Source organism: Micropterus salmoides, unplaced genomic scaffold (genome assembly GCF_014851395.1).
Source record: "Micropterus salmoides isolate LMB-PRFRI ecotype aquatic unplaced genomic scaffold, ASM1485139v1 Ms_hic_scaffold_22, whole genome shotgun sequence".
Taxonomy (NCBI): Eukaryota; Metazoa; Chordata; class Actinopteri; order Centrarchiformes; family Centrarchidae; genus Micropterus; species Micropterus salmoides.
The window spans coordinates 17918991-17937575 of record NW_024041373.1 but is presented as its reverse complement, the minus strand read 5'-3'; the positions used below and the strand labels follow the sequence as shown (position 1 = coordinate 17937575).

The 18585-nt window shown below is 39.2% G+C and overlaps 2 protein-coding genes and 1 long non-coding RNA gene across 3 annotated transcripts; 1 reads left to right on the top strand and 2 right to left on the bottom strand.

The window, feature by feature from the left end:
* The first annotated feature begins 38 nt into the window (after positions 1–38).
* LOC119917303 (glutathione S-transferase omega-1-like) lies at positions 39–3022 on the top strand. The gene is made up of 6 exons (XM_038737564.1): positions 39–191; positions 1397–1505; positions 1628–1850; positions 1954–2055; positions 2239–2345; positions 2573–3022. Exons 1-6 carry the CDS (start codon positions 164–166, stop codon positions 2721–2723), a joined length of 720 nt encoding a protein of 239 aa, XP_038593492.1. The 5' UTR covers positions 39–163; the 3' UTR covers positions 2724–3022.
* LOC119917302 (inositol 1,4,5-trisphosphate receptor interacting protein) lies at positions 2564–7974 on the bottom strand. Its single transcript, XM_038737563.1, has 2 exons — positions 7700–7974; positions 2564–5424 (listed from the first exon to the last, which is right to left on the bottom strand). Exon 2 carries the CDS (start codon positions 5358–5360, stop codon positions 3750–3752), a length of 1611 nt encoding a protein of 536 aa, XP_038593491.1. The 5' UTR covers positions 5361–5424; positions 7700–7974; the 3' UTR covers positions 2564–3749.
* A 4958-nt stretch (positions 7975–12932) lies between these two features.
* LOC119916802 lies at positions 12933–16994 on the bottom strand. The gene is made up of 2 exons (XR_005447163.1): positions 16903–16994; positions 12933–14470 (listed from the first exon to the last, which is right to left on the bottom strand). It is a non-coding gene; the product is annotated as an uncharacterized LOC119916802 (long non-coding RNA).
* Positions 16995–18585: the final 1591 nt, after the last annotated feature.

Genomic DNA, 18585 nt, shown 5'->3' with positions numbered 1-18585 from the left:
CATGCTATTGGCTTATGCTATCATCTGACACACCTATACCGGAAGTACAAATTGTGTATAAGTATTCCCTTTTTTTATATATTCGTATCAATTGAATTAGGGCGTTGCGTTGTTCACCTCTTCGTTTAGTGCAAAGGACATTTTCACCACCTGAAGAGTAAACATGTCGACTGAAAAGTCTTTCGCCAAAGGTAAGACAGACAGCGAAAACTTGGTGAACTGAAAAAGCATCTTGAAGTCTGCTGTTATGTTTTGTTAGCAGGCTTAACAAAGATGAGCGTAACATTTACAGTTTCTCTTACTAAGATATGTCACGTGCATATCAGAAGTTTATACATGTTGACTTTCTTTTCCACTGAATATAGTGCTTTGCATTTAAACCTGTGAACTGAACATGCTGCAAAATATTTGCACTTCCTTTTCTTCTGCTCTGACTTCTGCTGTTACGTTGCGAAATGCTAGAAGCGATGATAGGCGCGGTATTTGCAAAGTCATTGTGGTTATTCACAATGCAATCTCTTCAACCCAGTTCATAACTCAAACAGTATCCACGCCTTATTAACTTGTGTGTTATCTGTACCATCTAACGTTAATGTAATCCACTCTTAAGAGTTATTAGCACAGTGACTCAGTGAATAATCTGACGTGCAGTTTTGAAAGATGATATGCTAGAAGTAACTTAGGCTACTTTACTGATGTTTATAAGTCAGTTATTTAAAACATACTTTAAAAGTGACTGCAGTTATTACAAAATACCACTTGGTCTCTCATGTGTGACTGTAGAAGGCTGACAGAATAGAGTTCAGACAGTTTTACATAAGAAAAGTAGTTAAATACGTAAATTACTGAGATGCTTTACTTAAGCAAAAGTATTCACAATCCATAATTAAAGATGTTATTATATTATTGGGTTATTATTATTATTGATGCAGTCATAACTGTTTTATATATGTTATTGCAGTTTAGTCTGTAACAATGCATCATACTTGATCATATTTTTGGTATGTAGAATATTAATCTAGAAATAAACTAAGTGTGGCTGTCAGTTAAATGTAGAGTATAAAGTACAACAATTTCCTCTGAAATGATTTAATTTGTATTTTAATTGGAAAACTTACAAATACACAAATAAATTAGAGCCAGCTTACCACTTCAGTCGTCACTCATAAAGGTAATGCACATGCCTCCGCAACTGGCCAGTTAAAGAGTGTCCACTTTCTGATGCTTATAAATTTGACTAAATCTGTAGACTTTAATGGTTGTGATTTAAGATGTGAAGCATTAAGAAATTGTCAGTGGTGGTGGTTACTTTCATGCATTAATGGCAGCAAACATAAATATCAATATGCTCTCTTAATTGCACTCATATGAAAATAGCATTATTTTTTTCTTTCAGGAAGTGCTGCACCCGGTCCAGTGCCCAAAGGCCGCATCAGACTTTACAGCATGAGATTCTGCCCTTTCGCCCAGAGAGCCAGATTAGTGCTGAATGCCAAAGGGATCAAGTAAAGACATGTTTAATGCTTTAATACTTTATTTTAAACCATAGCATCACTAATACCAACACCTGAAAATCCCACAATATGTTCTTTTGATTAAATTTGCAGAACCTGTTTTTGTCTTTCAGGTATGACACCATCAATATCAACCTGTCAGACAAGCCTGATTGGTACCTTCAGAGGAATCCCCTTGGTCTTGTCCCAACGCTGGAGACACCTGCTGGTGAGGTGATATATGAGTCTCCCATCACCTGTGAATACCTGGATGAAGTTTACCCTGAGAAGAAGCTGCTTCCTTCCTCTCCTTTTGCTAAAGCTCAACAAAAGATGATGCTGGAGAATTACTCCAAGGTATCTTATATGGAGACTTGCATCTAAATTGTGTGGTTGTTTTATATACTTGTCTACTGTTACCATCATCAAATGATCACATTAATGCCAATATTGTCTGCAGGTAGTACCATACTTCTACAAGATCCCATCAGCGAGAAACAATGGCGAGGATGTCTCAGGACTGGAAGCTGAACTGAAAGAGAAGTTTGCCAAATTAAATGAGGTAGGTTGTGAAGTAGTTAATTACTCTGGTTTCACATTGACCTGCAATGTAATTTGGTAGATTGCAAATCAAAATTGTCCATAGCAGTGAGTGTCAGTGCAACTGTAATTGTCTGTGAAATCATAACTGGCTAGTTTACAGTGTTTTATACAACACTGATGAAAGTAATGTGTATTTTTCCAGGATCTGGTTAATAAGAAGACCAAGTTCTTCGGTGGTGATTCCATCACAATGATCGACTACATGATGTGGCCGTGGTTTGAGAGGCTGGACGTCTTTGAACTGAAACAGTAAGTAATAATCACTCAGGACAATTTTAAAATAAATACATTTTATTTATGAAAGCATTTTAGAAAACCAAAGAGGAGCAAAAAGAATAAAATATTAGGTACAGTACAAAAGTAAGACCTGTATAATAAAGAACAGGGACTCTGTCAAGAACATTTAAGTCAGGTCATCTTTCCTTCTTGTCATTTTATGAGAGACTTATGTTATGATTCCCTTTTTGTCTTTTCAGCTGCCTTGATGGCACACCTGAGCTGAAGAAGTGGACAGAGCGCATGTTGGAGGACCCGGCTGTCAAAGCCACTATGCACAGTGTGGACACCTACAAGGCCTTCTACAAGAGTTACGTTGCGGGCAAACCCAACTATGACTACGGCCTGTAGAAAATAAGAGATCAAAACTCTTAAACTGTCAAACTTGTTTGGTTTTGGTCTTGGTTAGTCTGTTTCTAACTTTAATGTAGCAGGAAACAATTCTGTTGCAAATACCATTTACAGGTTAAGGTAAAGAGGGTATATGTGTTTTAATGGTGGTTAATAACCTATGTTGTGATTTTTCTATACTTATTTTGGGGGAAATATGAAATCATGATAATGGATAAATGACGTAAATATGACTCGAGGTGTTTTCTGTGATCCATTTCAAAGTGCTGCACTTTTTCTAATAAAAATGATCGCTCTAATGAATGACTCTGAATTTTGTGTCTGTTTCAAACTACTTTGTTTTTGTCCCATATAAAATGGAGCTCTACCAAAGATTTGACATCAGCACAGTGGAAATGTAACAATAAGCAATAAAAAACAAAAAGTTCATAACATTAAACATTGCAAAATGTGGTAGCTGCCATCAGATTCCCAACAGTATGAATGAAAACAAATACGCTGTTATACTATTTGGTAAATGATGTCCATTTAGATCGGCATTACATGAGAGGTATTTCTGTTAAAATGTTTCCCCAACTGACAAAAGTGCTTCGTCTTTTTTTCCCTCCTAGTGAATGCTGAAATGCATTCCTAAAATGATCATCCTTTGTAGCACATATGCTGAAAATCCTCCAGGTTACGCCTGTAAAACAACCAATATGACTTCAGAAACAGTCCTACAGACTGAGTCAAAAATAACTTCAAGGGAAAACAATATATTTCTAAAATCCTGTAGGCTACACGGTTTTGCCACTTGATTTTACAAATGACAGAACCCACTGTTGAAGTGCTGCTAATGTATATTAACACAGCGGTTACCTCATCAAGTGAAAAGAAACCAGCTATAGTAGAAACCACATTATGTCTATTATTAAAATAACAGCTGTATATGCACCTTTTCATTTCAGTACTTAAGAATCTGTTTATTATTTTAAGTAACAATGAAGACTGACTTAATATAATTCAGACCTCGAACACGGCTAAAGCTCACACACTTCCATTTAGGTGTAAACCTGTGTTTGCTAAGTGAGGTGTGTACTCCTTTATGAGCACAGGTGCATTTCTCAACATCTCATGGAAATGCCTGACTGTTGCTTCATAAAGCTCCCTCTGCAACACCAGAGGCCGGAACAGATTGATGGGCTCTGCTTTGCGGATGATCCCAGGAACCTGGACTTCTTTTGGCACTTTACTGTTCCCAATCAGAACATGATGAAGTCTCATCTCCCGTAGGCTTCCCTGCAAGAAGCTGAGCATGTCCTGAAGCCTGTGCTCTATACTCTCAATGCTCCACGCAGAGGGCCTTTTACTCAGCAACAAGTGCAACAGAGCAGTCTTTAAGTGGTAGTTGGTAAGGGCGGTTTTCCCCGTGAGTCCTGTTTGCTTTCTGTGTAGGAAAGTAACAATCTGAAGGCAGTGTAAATGACAGGAATTTTGTGGTAGGCGTTTAGCAAAATGTTTCAGCAAATTCCTCTCGTAGACAGCAAAAGAGAGGGGCCAGTACGGGTCTGGAGGGCTGTCACAGTCTGATGGAAAGTGTGAGACAAAATAAGCATCTGTATCCTTCAGCTGAACAACCGGTACGATGTTCATTACAATGACTTTCCCAGAACGGAATCGGATCTTCAGAGCCCCGGCGGCATCCAGGTTGCGAAAATTAACCTCAAAGTCGTACTTTTGAGAGATGCGTCCCCACGCTTTGGTAACAGAGATCTGAAACCACTTCATGACTTGATCTTTGGCTAAGAAAGGTGTGTTCCTGGAGCACAGAAGTTCATCAAGACTGTGGTCCGCTTTGAGTGTGTCACTCTTGCTGTGCAACAGACAGAGCATGTCCTCTCCCAGGTTAGCAGAGCCACAGAGACAGCCCTCATTGTTCTCCCCGAACCGGGTCACCTTTATCTTGCCACAGCCCTGCATGTGTGGAGGCATGTCACTGGAGGGACTGCACCACAGATGGAACTGGAAGCAGTACGGATCTGGAGGCGAGAAAGGCACTATAAGGTCGCACATCAGTGGCTTACACACCTTCCAAGACTCAAACATGCTTCCAATTCCGACAAAGTCCCCAACTTCCATGTCCACCTCCCTGTCACATACGCTCCTGAGTGATTCCAGCAAGTCGTCAGCAAAACCCTCAACAAACTCCCTCACCCTCCAGTTTTCACGGGCTGAAGTGTAAGAGCATTTGTCGCAGAAGTTGCTCAGGACATCCTTATCTAGTACCATTGTCCTGGGGGTGACAGAGCCACTCTCTGAAAATATGTCTTCATCCTCAACTGGCCGGATTTCTGTGTCAGCAAGATCCCCCCTGTACATCTCGATAGTGAAGAATATGACGAAAGACACGGTGCTCCAAATGTACCAACTATAACCTTCTTCCGGGCTGGTTTCTTCCTGCTTCGAGTCCAGCTGCGAGAGCTCTTTCTCCAGCTTGGCCTGCTCCATTTCCAGCCGCTCCTCGTGCGCCCGCATGCGAGCCATCAGCTCCTCGTCCTGTTCGGGAAGCGTGGTGTTCTCTTGAGGAAAGAGCAAGGGGTGGTTTAATATGGCAGCGGCCACAACCACACACACTCGTGCAATGGCCCCCTGCATCATCAGCTTGTTTCTAACATGCACGTCTAAGCGCCTCGCAGACGTCTAGGCAGCCGCAGCTCAGATCCTGAAACAATGAGAGAAGTTGTGGTTTTATTGATAAGCCAAGTGGATGTAAGACAAACGAGCACTAGTGTAAATAAATAAAACGTATCAAAATCATGGTATATTAAAAAAAAAAATCCCGTTATTTTTGTAAAGCCTTCCACCCCAGGGAGAAGCACAGACTGTACCTCTAAATATAGAGGCAGTAGACTGAGTGACGCACTCGTCCAGTATCAAACTGTGTATGCAACATGGGAGGAAGGAAGACTAGGCCCTTCTCTGATAACCCTATTTAGTTCCCAACATTATGCCTCTTAACACTTACATCCTGTTAACGTTTTGTACAGAATATAAAAAATAAAAAATAAACACTCCCCAACTAGAAAAAGTCCAAATAAAGTTTCACATTCTGACATTATCATCTTCTTTCCTGGACGTCATCAGATAACTTACAAGTAATGCAATAAACTGTAAGAGGAAATTACATAAGACTTGCTTATGTTTTAAGCTTTCAGTATAATTTAAAGGGACACTGTTCTGGTGAGGAAGGACTGAATTGTTTAAACTATCATTATAATCTTTAAAATAAGGCCATATAACGTGCTCAAAATGGGACTTCCTTCGAAACACTGAAGAGAAACGAAAACTAGGAAGTACACATGCATCACAGTCTCACTCTCAAATTCATGACATTATGAGCTGTTACATGTCAAGACTTTAAAATGGCAGCAGAGATGGCCAGTGGAGTACAGTATGTGAGGCCACAGAGCCAGGGAAACTTCCCATGACTTACTCAATGGGATGTTTGCCAACACTTACACACCCTCAGTCCATCCAAACAAAAACAAGCCAGACAGACAGAGACGCTGGTGCTGTAGCTCATTAATTATTTGAGATCGCCTTTTGTTACAGAAAAGGAAGGCTATACTCAACATAAACAAAGACTGAGAAATAACCCATTATTCCTGTTACAAATGCAAACATTTGTTATAACTCTTAATTTTAAAACATTCAGGGGGTTTGCTGTTACAGCCTTGGTCTGGTATGATCTCTAACTTGAAATGGATATTGTAAGCAAAACTTTGCTGTATAGGTTAACTGATATTACTAAGTAAGGTCGCTAATCTCTTCTTTACTTGTGCTACTGTTTTTACAATGTTTAGGCATTTACCATTATCCCGTAGGAGTCACTGTTCAACAAAAGTTACATTGAGTGCCAAGACCACAATGTAAAAACACTTTGTTACAAGTAAAACTGCATTACGGAAGCATTTTCAGCATGATGATATTATTAGATTAATATTACATATGAACATGTAAGCAGCGTTTTTCCAGATGCTCACGTTGGCATTGCTTTTAAGTTACATAGCGTTGGGTAGTTTAATCGATACAAATGCTTCAAATTTGCTTCTTATTTCATCATTTTTGTATGAAAGATGTAACCAGTAACTAAAGCGATCAAATTTAGTGGTCCTCTATATAAATGTATTGGGGTAAAGAGTACATTATTTTAGTAGCATGAAATGCAATTCTAAGTCAGTGGTGGAAAGCAAATACAATTTTCAGGTACTTTAGTAATCCCATTGTCTGCTACTTTATACTTCTATTCAACTACATTTGAAAACTGTACTTTTTACTCCACTTGATTTACTTTAGTTACTGGTTACTCTGCAGATTCAGAATATTAATCCAAATATAATCTAAAAGCAAATACATTAGGATGTATTATTATACATTAACCCACCAGCAGTATAAGGTAAAAATTTGCTTCACACTTGCAACTTTAAAGGGAAGTAAACATTAATGCATCAATTAATTAAATACAATATTATTCTGAAATTATTGACTGAAATTGAATGCAGCTTTATGTACACTGCTACTTTTACTTTAAGTGCTGAGTACTTCTTTCACTACTGAGTAAAGTACAAGTATAGCCTACTTTAAAATAGTGTCCATAAATAAATGTCTTTCCACCGGTGTTGACTCCCTTGGAGCTCAGGGTGTTTGGAGTAAGTAACTCACTACGCGGATGTGCTTATAAAGTAATGTGTTTCAGACACTTTGCCATGGGTTACCTCCTCAGTTGTCTTCGCAACAAAATAGTGGCCCACTCATCACGGAAATATGGTAGCAGACGATCATTACTCCTGACACATGAGTCACCTCACAGCCATTTTCAGCTCACAAACGGTGCGCTGTGTAGGATGCTGCGCAAAGCTTAGGAGCAACAACAACGTGTTTTCTTACTGGGGGGGGGGAGTACATTTGGATAACATAAAGAAAGTTGACAAACCTACCTTTCTGCTTTTTTGTGGCTGAGTTCATGATGATAAAGTCATGTGGCGGGATCTCTCAGAAGAGTGCAGCCTCACTAAACTCACGCGAACACCGAGGGGAACAGCAGCTCACAGATTTCTGACACATTTCCGGACTGTGAGCTCCACCTACAAAGAGATACCCCGCCCAGCTTCTTCTTTGCAACCAAAATAGGAACTTTGAGCTGTGAGGAGGAGCAGGATGCAGGTTTCACGGTGGATGTAAATCTCAAGAATGATGTGCACAATCAAAATGTTTTGCTCAATGTCATCCAGGATTTTTTTAAAGAAATTAAATCAGTCTTAATAAAAAGTAGTAACTTAAGCTGTCAAGTAAGCTACAATATTTAATTGTGGAGTAGACGTATAAAGTGGAGAATACATTTGCATGCGTAGAGTAGACGTGTAATGTAGGGAGTCCAGTAAAGTAAACCTGTGTGGTCTTTGAGAGTGCGTGTGCATGCCCCAGCAGCTGCAACGCACAGGATGTAATTCATATGTATGGAAGCCCTAAGCGGCCATCGATTCAAAAGTTTTTTTTACTCCATTTTCCCGAGATAACGAATGTTGTTTTCCCATGATAACCAGGGGTGGAGTGGTAATCTCGCATACTGGGCCAACATATCTTTGGGGCAGGTGTAATGTAAATTATTTATTTATATAGCTATTTATAAAGCACAGACAGTCGGTCATTGGGTAATTTTCTATACTGACATCAGGCTGGCCCAATCACATCTCCCAGCCCCCACCGCACATTTAGTATCAATAAACATTAACACATGTGAAAATCAAAACACAATGCTAAAATTATTTATTTTTGTTCATGAAGTCGCCTGTCAGGAAAAACACAACAACTGTGGATATGTAACAGTGGGTAAATCATGATCTTTTACCTCATTTTTATTTTATTCATTTCATCAGTGCGTTGTCTGTCACATCTGTCTGCGCAAGGCATGTGTCAGATCTCTCTGCCGCGGCTGCCTGAACTTTCCCTGTCCTCGTGACTATAACTTTTGTGTCATAACCACAATGACACAATGTAGGCTACAGATAACCTGCAATCCCTGCTGGAGCCTGAGAACTACACAACGATCAGTATTTAATGATTACTTAGGCTATGATCAAAACTCATGTTAAGTCTAATTTTTGGGGCAAACCGGACAGGAGTCGGGACAACTGCTTGTACTGTCTCGAATTTTTCGGGATTGTGGTCACCCTAGCCCCTTTGCTATTCTGAATTGTCACCTGCCACCTGAATTTTGTGCTTCCTTTTATAAAAATAAAGACTTTTCCACTATAAATTGGTGCAGAAATTGTCTCCAGAATGCAGGCAATTAAGAGTTTAATGCTCAAAATCTTATGGGGGAGGACCCCCAAACCCCCAATTGAATATTTAATTTCATTAATTCTTTTTAAATTAATATTTTTTCTAAATAGTAGGACTATTAAAATGTATTCTTGTCTTGTCATGGCCACCAATCTTGTGCAATGTCACTTCTCAGTGTTCCGTCATACCCCTAATCTGATCCCCTAAATGGAAGGATGGTGTATTGTTGAAGGGTGCCGACCAATTTTGGTGGGCCGCCTCGGCAAAAAAAAATTTTTGTCCTAGTCCAGTCCTGGTGATAACAGGATAATTTTCTTGTGATTGAGATAACTAAACAGTAGTTTAACACAGGGGTTGTCACAGTCTCTATGTGACCAGTATACTTGTTAGTGTTTTTGTGTTTTCTTCTGCTGTGTTTCTCTGGTGTGTGGTGTGGACTCTCTCAGGCAACTGCCTCTCCGGCACAGCTGCTGACAATCGGCTTATTTAGCTCCTGCTGAAATACTCTGAGCTCCTGACAGTCAGCACCAGATTGTAGTACTCACTTCAGTGGTAACAAACTTACAGCCAACTTTCTAGTGACTTCTAGCGAACATCTTGTAACGCGTTTTCTCCTTTTTGCTTCAGTGCCTGGGATTCTTGTCTGCCACACCAAGCCACCAGCAACAGGACCTTTTTGTTCAGCCACGCTCTCACCAACTCCGTCAATCAGCTCTCACTCTCCACCACAACTCCACTAAAACCCCCTGTGTAATTATTAAAATCCTTTTGTGAGCTTCACTCTGCAAGTATGTCTGCTCTTGAGTCCGAACCCACATTAAACATAACGGGGGTCAGCAGGAATGTTTCTAAATGGTAATTTCAGTGAGGTTTTCTGTTTCAATGGTTAGCTCAGTTGGTAGAGCACAGGACTTAATTTTAGGGTTGTGTGCTTGATCCTAAAGGAAGATCAGATCTTTTTCATGATCTTCAACAAAGTTCTTATGAAAAGACTGTTTCATATGCTCACAATAAAGCACATGCTGGACTGTGAGCATCTCAGCGATGGTCCACATCCATCATTCCCAGGCAGGAAAATCCTGCGCTTCTCTTTCAGGGGAATCCAATTAACGCTACACATTTCTTGAGGGCTATTCCGGAACCTTTGAAATAGCTGGCTACCACAAGAGAAGAGACTCTGCTTTAAATTTTTTGTTTATTTATTTTAACACACACACACACACACACTCTACTGTGTCATTTACTTAGTTTATTTAAATTTAAATTTTATATATTTAAATTTGTTTACTTTTTTTTTACGTTACTATTACTTAATTTTTAAATTATTTTTACACACACGCTTACTATTTTATTTACTCTAATTTAATGTGTTATTTTCATTTTCTAACATACTCACACAGAATTACAGAATTTTATGTATTTTTTTTATTTTATTTTGTATTAACACATACAAACAACTTTTGCTGTTTTATTTCCTTATCTAATGAAATGTATGAAATTAATTGTCTTTATGTATAGCTTTGGCAATATTGTTGCTATACATTCATGCCAGTAAAGCTAATTTGAATTTGAAATAGCCGTAGATAAATGTGACTGGATTCCCCTGAATCTCTTCATAACAACTTTGTTGAAGAAGATAATAAACACACAAAAGATTAAAAAAAAAAAAAGTCCTTGAGAGCAGGAGTCAAACACGCAATCCTTTGATTATAAGTCCTGTGCTCTACCAACTGATACTGAAAAATTATCGGAAATTATCCTAAAGAAATGCACCTGCCAACAACACCTGTATTCAGCTATGGTTTGTCGTCTCAAGATCACGAAAAAATGATCCCGTTATCACGGGAAAACAACATTCGTTATCTCGAAATCACTAGAAAATTATCCTGTTATCACAGGAAAACAGAGTTAAAAATATATCTGAATTGATGGCCGCTTAGGGCTTCATACGTGCCCAGCTTGCCTCTCATTAAAAGACTGACCATACTCATGCAGACTGGTCATTAAACATTACAAGTACCTGAAATTTGTACTTAAGTACAGTAGGCCTACTTGAGTAAATGTCTTGGTAACATTCCTCAACTGCTCTGTAAACCCGAATAACTTCACATTACTCCAAATATTTGTGGAAACTGATTACCTCAAACTATTTAAGTAGAGGTAATAATATTTGAGTAAATCTTAAATATAATACATTTTTAAAAATTTTTAAAACGTACTGATTACTGCATACTAAATGACATTGATTCACTGATGCTTATTAAAATTAAATTCCACTTATTCTTTACTCAATAAATGTAACTGTGCACAACTTATTCTCTGAGGGAAATCCATTCAAAAAAAAAAAAAAAAAAAAACTAACTCAACAAAATTACTACTAGTAAACTTAAAATTTACAAAATGCCCATTTTCAGATAGTGGTCCTCAAAAATACAAATACAACTCAATTCCTGTTCTCTTTATTAGTATCATCTTCTCACAACATCTTCCGTCATTTCTACATTTAACAGACAAAATAAGGCACATCTTGACTGCTTGATCAGATAATTAACCAGCAACAATTTTGATAATCAATTTGATTATTCTTTTTTGCAATAATGTTGAACATTCTCTATTTCCAGATTCTTCATGAGATTTTTTTTGGTGTTAAGTGATAACTTGAATCTTGAACTAAATAAAATTTCCTTTTACTACTTACTTTACTGTGTTTTGTGGAAAAGGTGACTATGCATGATTTTATTCCATCAGCAGCACTTTCACTTAAATAACATAAAAGGGAGCTTTAAATGTGTAGTTTTATGGAATCATAAGTAAATAAAGATTTTTTTTTAAATAAGAAGTTCTACACTATACAAATTGTTAAGTCAGGTAGATGAGGTAATGGAACAATATCAGGGTTTCTGCAGGTTTCACCTGGTCAAATTTAAGACTTTAAGACCATTATGAATGAAATTTAAGACCTATATCACGACTTAAAAAAAGAAACGCACAAAGGAAATGCAGTCACAAAATTACTTGCAGAGTAAATCAATGTGTTCAAATTAGGGTTGAGTGATGTCATCAATGAAACAACGGGATGGACGATGACATTGATAAGTTACGTAACTAACAAGCTGGCATGTGGTGCACCTGCTGACGTGAAAAATGGATCACTGGTGGGGAAAAAACCCCAAAAAAACAAAACAAATTCTGTGTCTTTTCAGTGATATTTATAAAACATAACCTACTGCTGATGGATAAACTCAGGGGAGCAGACAGGGAGACAGAGAGAAGCAGGGAAAGCCGGTGTGTTTGCAGTGAGAGACCAGAGGTCAAGGTGTGTGTGTGTGTGTGTGATTGAGTGCAGGGAAAAGTTGAGGCAGGTGCAATGCAGGTACATTTACAAATGATAATAGAAATAATGTCCACGGGGATTAAAACTTGCTTTCACAGGGCAGTATAATTAATTAAGGTGGTATGTTTGTGTGGGGGACTAAGGGTCCTCCCCCAAGAAAATTATGTTTTCCAATAAAGAAATATACAATTCCACATAATTTTGAAACATTGTCATTACCACATCTGTGAATAATAACTAGGTAAATCTAGAGAAGATTTTGAAAATCTTCAAAAATAATATAATAAACTACACCCAAAATCTAAACTTGCTAAATAAGGCTACTGGGGTTGAATTCTAACCATTAGATCTGGGAAAATTTATTTGGTTAGTTTTGATACTCTCCACAATGATTTTATATTCACTGCGCAGCACCAAGCTGTTTTGAGCCTCACCACCTTATAATGGCAGGAAAACACATGACCTCAGAATCATTACAGATAGGATTATTCATGTTTGCCTTTTGTATCTTAATTTACTGCTTTATACATTTGTAGAAATTAACATAAATAAGCAACATGAGAACCACATCCCTTCTTTATTATTACAAGCATTTCATTTGTACATCAAAATCCAAGAGAATAATTTCCTCATTAGCTTAAAAGGACTAATGTTAGTTTGCATCCCTAATTTACTTTAACATTACTAACCTCAGCTCCTACGTGGTCAACATCGTGCTTTTAATTTAATTATCAAGATGTACAGTAGAGGACAGAGCTTAGTCCAATGGTAATTCTGGACTGTGCATTGTCATTTTTACTCAGCATACTTCAAACTGCTTTCCTTCTTGTCTGGCTAGAGTGACGTATGATGATAGTGATGGTGATTAAGAAAGGAACATTTTATTCTTATCTTTATGCTGATCTTGAGAAGTCCAGCTTGATTTGATTTTCTCATCGCTGTGTTTATCTCAGTCATTGTGGCCCATATTCTTTGACAACCTTATCCAAAATGCTCCAGCTGTGTCTGTGGAGCTGTTGAAGGTTTCAGTCAGGCTGGTCACATGAGCCATGGCTTCAACAATGTCCTATTTTTTCCTGGCATTTCTTTCTCTGGGAATCTGGAGGGAGAGCCAATGTGTCTTTATTGGACTTTTCGCAGACTGGAGCATTCTGGAGGAGGAGGAGCGGAGTCCAGGACTGGATCAGTCAGAATGGATTCCGTGACTTGTGTACCTCGGTTAAAGAAGATATAGTCAGTTGATCAGTCATCAATGGGCTAATCAGTTTAATCAGATCTTTAATGAATCTATTCTAATTTTCAGTTCTGAGCTTTCCTTGTCCTCAGTTCTTGTCTTACCCATCTGAATTGCAGTTTGTTTACTTTTCTTTCCTCTGGACAGGGCTGCATGCTCTATTGCATTTCTGCTATCCTTTCTCTCCAAATGTCTTTAGCTGGTTCAATAGTTTTAGACTAAAGCTTCCATTTTGCAGGAAACCCATTTCAACCAGCTTATCAAATTGTTCCATTAATGTCTAATATTTTAGTCATCAATTTCATAACTGGTGAAGGTAATCTGGGAGTGGATTCAGACTCAGTCCTCACTTTACTCTGACACTTGCCATAGTCTACTCTCTCTAGCTAGTCTGTACTCGGGTCCATAGAAATATTTGGGTCCACTGAGTTCGGTTAAGTCTAAGGCTACGCGCTGCAAACCTAACTTATCAGCTGGAAACCCCAAAAACCCTCAGACACCACAGAGAAAACCCGGACACGTCTGTCCGAGCCCCTAAACCAGTCCCACTCTCCACCCACTCATTCAGTTTACAAGCAGACAGAGGGGTCCTGCAAATCATTCAGGCGCGAGATATAAGACCACTTCCTTCACTCTGTTCAATCTCACTCCCTTAATTTTTAACAAACTATCTGCTCATTTCTCACCGTGTAAGTTCTTTTCCTTTTCTTTCTGGAACGGAAATCAGGGCTCCGCTGAACACAGCTTCTCCCTGCAGGGAGGATTTTCCAAAAATAAGCCGGCTTCTGTCCTTCAACGGAGTCCAAAATCCCTCGTCCGTCCCATCTGGGGTGCCAAATTGTTGTGGAAATTATATTCCTAGTGAGGGGTTGAGCAAATAATTGAGTTACAACCAACCAATGTCTTTGAAGAATTTATTTAACAAAAGAGAATAAACGGAGAAGTACTGAAACACATATACAGCTGGTCCACAGACCTGCCGCCTAGGGCGGCTTCGGGCGTCTGGCTCCCGAGCAAAGGGATGCATCATCATTTACACTGTCTAGGTTTCTATGTTTTGGGGAACAGAGATCCTCTCTCAGCCTTGAATGAACATTCCAGGAGAGGAGAGGAACAACAAGAGAGGAAAACACCAAAACAATCTCACAGCTCTGACCGAAACCCTAGTAAATGTGGACAGACTAACATAAGGAGTACAGGAGAGGAAAGGTTAAGGATAAAAACACACCACATATATCTATAAAGTTAAAGAGAATAGTAATAATAATGATAATATTAAAAGATCATACATAAAAGATTAAATGTAAGACACAATTTTCTGCCATAACAGAGCAGTCATGTTAGCTAGTTAAATTAATCTTGCCTCAGTAATGCTTGTATGTTGATCTACCAAATGTGCTGTCTACCAAATGAGTTAACGTTAAATGTAAAATTGACAGTTTTGTCTCAGTAATATGTTAAAGAAACATTGCTATAGGTGGTGGTCTTGATAAACTGTTGGTTCTTTTATCTCTGCTTCTTAAGTTTGTGTATTTCACTTATATAATAAATGCATTTAGTCACTTAACTCATGCGATCCAAAGCGATTTACAATTGCTATATATGTTAAAGGTGGCACGCCTTTGGAACACCTAGGAGTTAAGTGTCTTGCTCAGGGACACATTGATGGCTGTGTCACAGTTGAAATCGAACGCAGGTCTCTCACACCAAAGGCATGTGTCTTATCCACTGCTCCACAATAAGTATGCTCATTACTGTATGTAGACTTATTTTGCAAGTCTTTTGGGTGTAGTTTATTCAAAATCTTACTTTACTTACCACAGATGTGGTAATAACAATGTTCCAAAATTAGGTGGAATTGCATTTTTCTTTATTGAAAAATGTTTACATTTTACACCCTGTGACAGCACATTTTAACCCCTTACGGACATTATTTTTATTATTTCTAAATGTACCTACTTTGCACCTGCCTCCACTTACTCACACAAACACACACCTTCACCTCTGGTCTCTCACTGCAGACACACTGGCTTTCCCCGCCTCTCTGTCACCCCCTGTCTGCTCCCCTGGGTTTCTCCATAAGCAGTAGGTTATGTTTTATAAAGTTGCAGAAAAGACACAGAACTCGTAATTTTTCTGGATATTTTCACCTGTGATCCTTTTTCACCACAGCAGGTGCACCGCATGCTAGCTTGTTTATTACGTAGCCTATCAATGTTATCCTCCATCCCAGTGATTCATTGTTGACATCGTCTAATGCCAGAGTGTGAGCGTGTTCTCTAAATTAAATGGAGTTTGGTACAAACAGTCGGTGACAACTCGGGGCTAGATGGTGAACTTTTTTAACTGGCGAGCTAACTAACGGCTAACATGCTAACGTCAGTTTGGCTAGTGCTAAGTAGGGATGGGGATCGAGACCCAGTTCTAGAAGGAACCCGGTTCCAAAATTTCTCAAAACCCGAAAATCAATAAGGTCCGAGCTTATCAATACTGCTATCGAGACTAGTGTGTCCTATAATGTAACGTTATATGTACACGATGGATAAGAAAGCTAATGTTTCTAATGATGAATCGGGGTATTAAATGGGCCCAGGACTGTTTATCATCAGGCTGCAGCCTCTGCTGCTCTCTGTCAGCTCCTACACACACACACAGATGCTGCACCGTTGCGGTGGAGACAGGGAAGTTAAGTTCGTTCCAAACTACTCGCGTTGTCGACCCCTACGCTCGTTAGGCCTACTGTAAGTACATGCAATAAAATCTTCTCGAGTAAAAAGACAATACTTTATCAATACACCTGTCTGTAAGGTAAATCATCCTGTAGGCTATGTTGTTTACCAGCACAGCTGACGTTAATGTTAACTTGGCAATTACCCAAATGTTAAAAACAAGCTAAAATAGAAAGCTGTCTGTCTGCAGCCTTAAAATTTGGCACATTGTTGTAAACTCAGCTGCTGGCTGAGACAAACCAGCCGCTCCTCCTTCTACCAGGTAACGTTACCTGCAGGCAGTGAATAACAGCAGAGGGGAGGAGGAATGATACAGACTGAGTTTTTATTCTTTCTAAACGTCATTCAGTATTATGATGTAAACATTAATGTTGCTGCTCTAGAAACAGCATTTAGCTGTAATTAAAATGTTAAATTCTAATCCTATAAATAAATCAACCAGGCAGTTAATATGCACACTTAAATATATGCTGATTTATTGCAAGCTATACGTCATCTCAATATATAATATTTTCCTCATACCGTGCAGGCCTACCTCATGCCCATTGAGTCTGGTCTTACCAAATTAGTGATGTGTCCGTCCGTATCGAGGCTTCGAAGCGTCTGTCGAGTAATACAGGATGATTTTTGTGAAGCGCGTGTCTAGGCTTGTGTTGATGACGTATGTGGTGACGTTCGAAGCCTCGCGAGCCGGCCGTACGTGAGCGATTCAGGAGATGGTTTGCAGGTTTCGAAAGGAGCAGCAAAATGCAGCTGACCCTCCTCAACATTTTGTGGACTTTTGAACTTGAACACAATTAGATTTTATCTATAGCTCATTTTAAATGACTAAAAAAGTTTATCAACTTATGTCAGAATTGCTTTGATCAAATAACTTGAAGAAGAAAGAAAGTGTTGACATTTTGTGGCTTAGGTAAGAATTAAACTCTTACCCCATATTACCCTAATAATAATTTTCTAAAGCAGGTAAAATCATCCCCAAAAAAGAAACCGCCTGAAGCACTGTGGAAGTGTTATTTTTAAATAAAGATGAATAAAATGTTGTCTCTATTATCTAAAGTCATAAACCAAGTTATCATAACCCTCTCCCTTGTTTCCACTTTCTTTGACCCTCTCCTATCATAAAGACAGACACCTTATTAAAAAGCTAATCAGTCATGTATTGGCATCACGAACATCATTCATTCATTTATTCAGTTCAAAGCTTCACACACAAAAGCCGTGTTCCCGTTATAATCACCCTGCCTGTTTTACATTTATTGTCCACTTGATGGCACAGCAGAGCAAATGAAGCACCGTGAAGCTTTGGCCCACGAGTGAACCAATTGGATGGAAAGCTTCAGTGCTTCATAAAGCTTCATCTCGCCATCACTTTACCAAATAACCGCCACCAAGTAATACTAAAGTATCGATAGTGGTATCGTTAAAGAATCGGATCATTACGCAGTCTCAATAAGGGTATCAATATCAAAAATTAACGATCCCCATCCCTAGTGCTACGTGTGTGTAGGGCCTAAACCAGGTCTGCATGCTGACGGCTAATATGATAGCTATGATAGCTTCCTCTATGTTGGCCTCTCCGGCTGTCCATCGAGTCAGAGCTCACCTCAGTCAGGTTTGCTGAAGTTGAGTTCGACTCGAAACCTTTGTGCAGATTTTCTAACCTGGGTTTTTCCTCCACCTGTGTGTCAGAAACGCCATCCTGGTGAAGCATCACTCCATGAAACCTCATCCCACATCACTGCCACGCTGCTGGACTTTATGTGCCGGGTAACAACACCTGCCACACTTGGGGGTTCAGCGACCTGTTAGCCCGGGCGGAGGAGTACGAGGATTTCCAGACCAAGCCTCCCAAGTGCTAAGTGTGTGTAGGGCCTAAACCAGGTCTGCATGCTGACGGCTAATATGATAGCTAATATGATAGCAGGCCGTAAGGCTCCGGCCTCCTCGCCAACAACGGGGAGAGCGCCTCCAGCAGCGCCTCAGTACGTAGCCCCACCTGCTCCTCTGTGTGAGGACAACCTGAATCTGTGTCTCGTTCTTTGATTGGTCAGTTTCAAAACCACACGGAAATTTGATATTTAATGTGTCTGATTTGTGAAACCAGGAGGCAGCTTTGTGTCTTCACCAAATGTAAATGCTCCGTACTTGTATAGCGCATTTCTAGTCTTTTCGACCACTCAAAGCGCTTTTACACTACATCTGCATTCACCAGTCACACACATTCATACACTGAGCCTAAGT

What these genes read in the sequence shown, in the direction of transcription:
- LOC119917302 (XM_038737563.1), bottom strand. Translation starts at nt 5,360, where the DNA reads ATGATGCAGGGGGCCATTGCACGAGTGTGTGTGGTTGTGGCCGCTGCC.
- LOC119917303 (XM_038737564.1), top strand. Translation starts at nt 164, where the DNA reads ATGTCGACTGAAAAGTCTTTCGCCAAAG. An exon ending in TGAAAAGTCTTTCGCCAAAG is followed by an intron (nt 192 to 1,396) that starts GTAAGACAGACA and finishes TTTTTCTTTCAG; the next exon opens with GAAGTGCTGCACCCGGTCCA. An exon ending in AGTTTGCCAAATTAAATGAG is followed by an intron (nt 2,056 to 2,238) that starts GTAGGTTGTGAA and finishes GTATTTTTCCAG; the next exon opens with GATCTGGTTAATAAGAAGAC.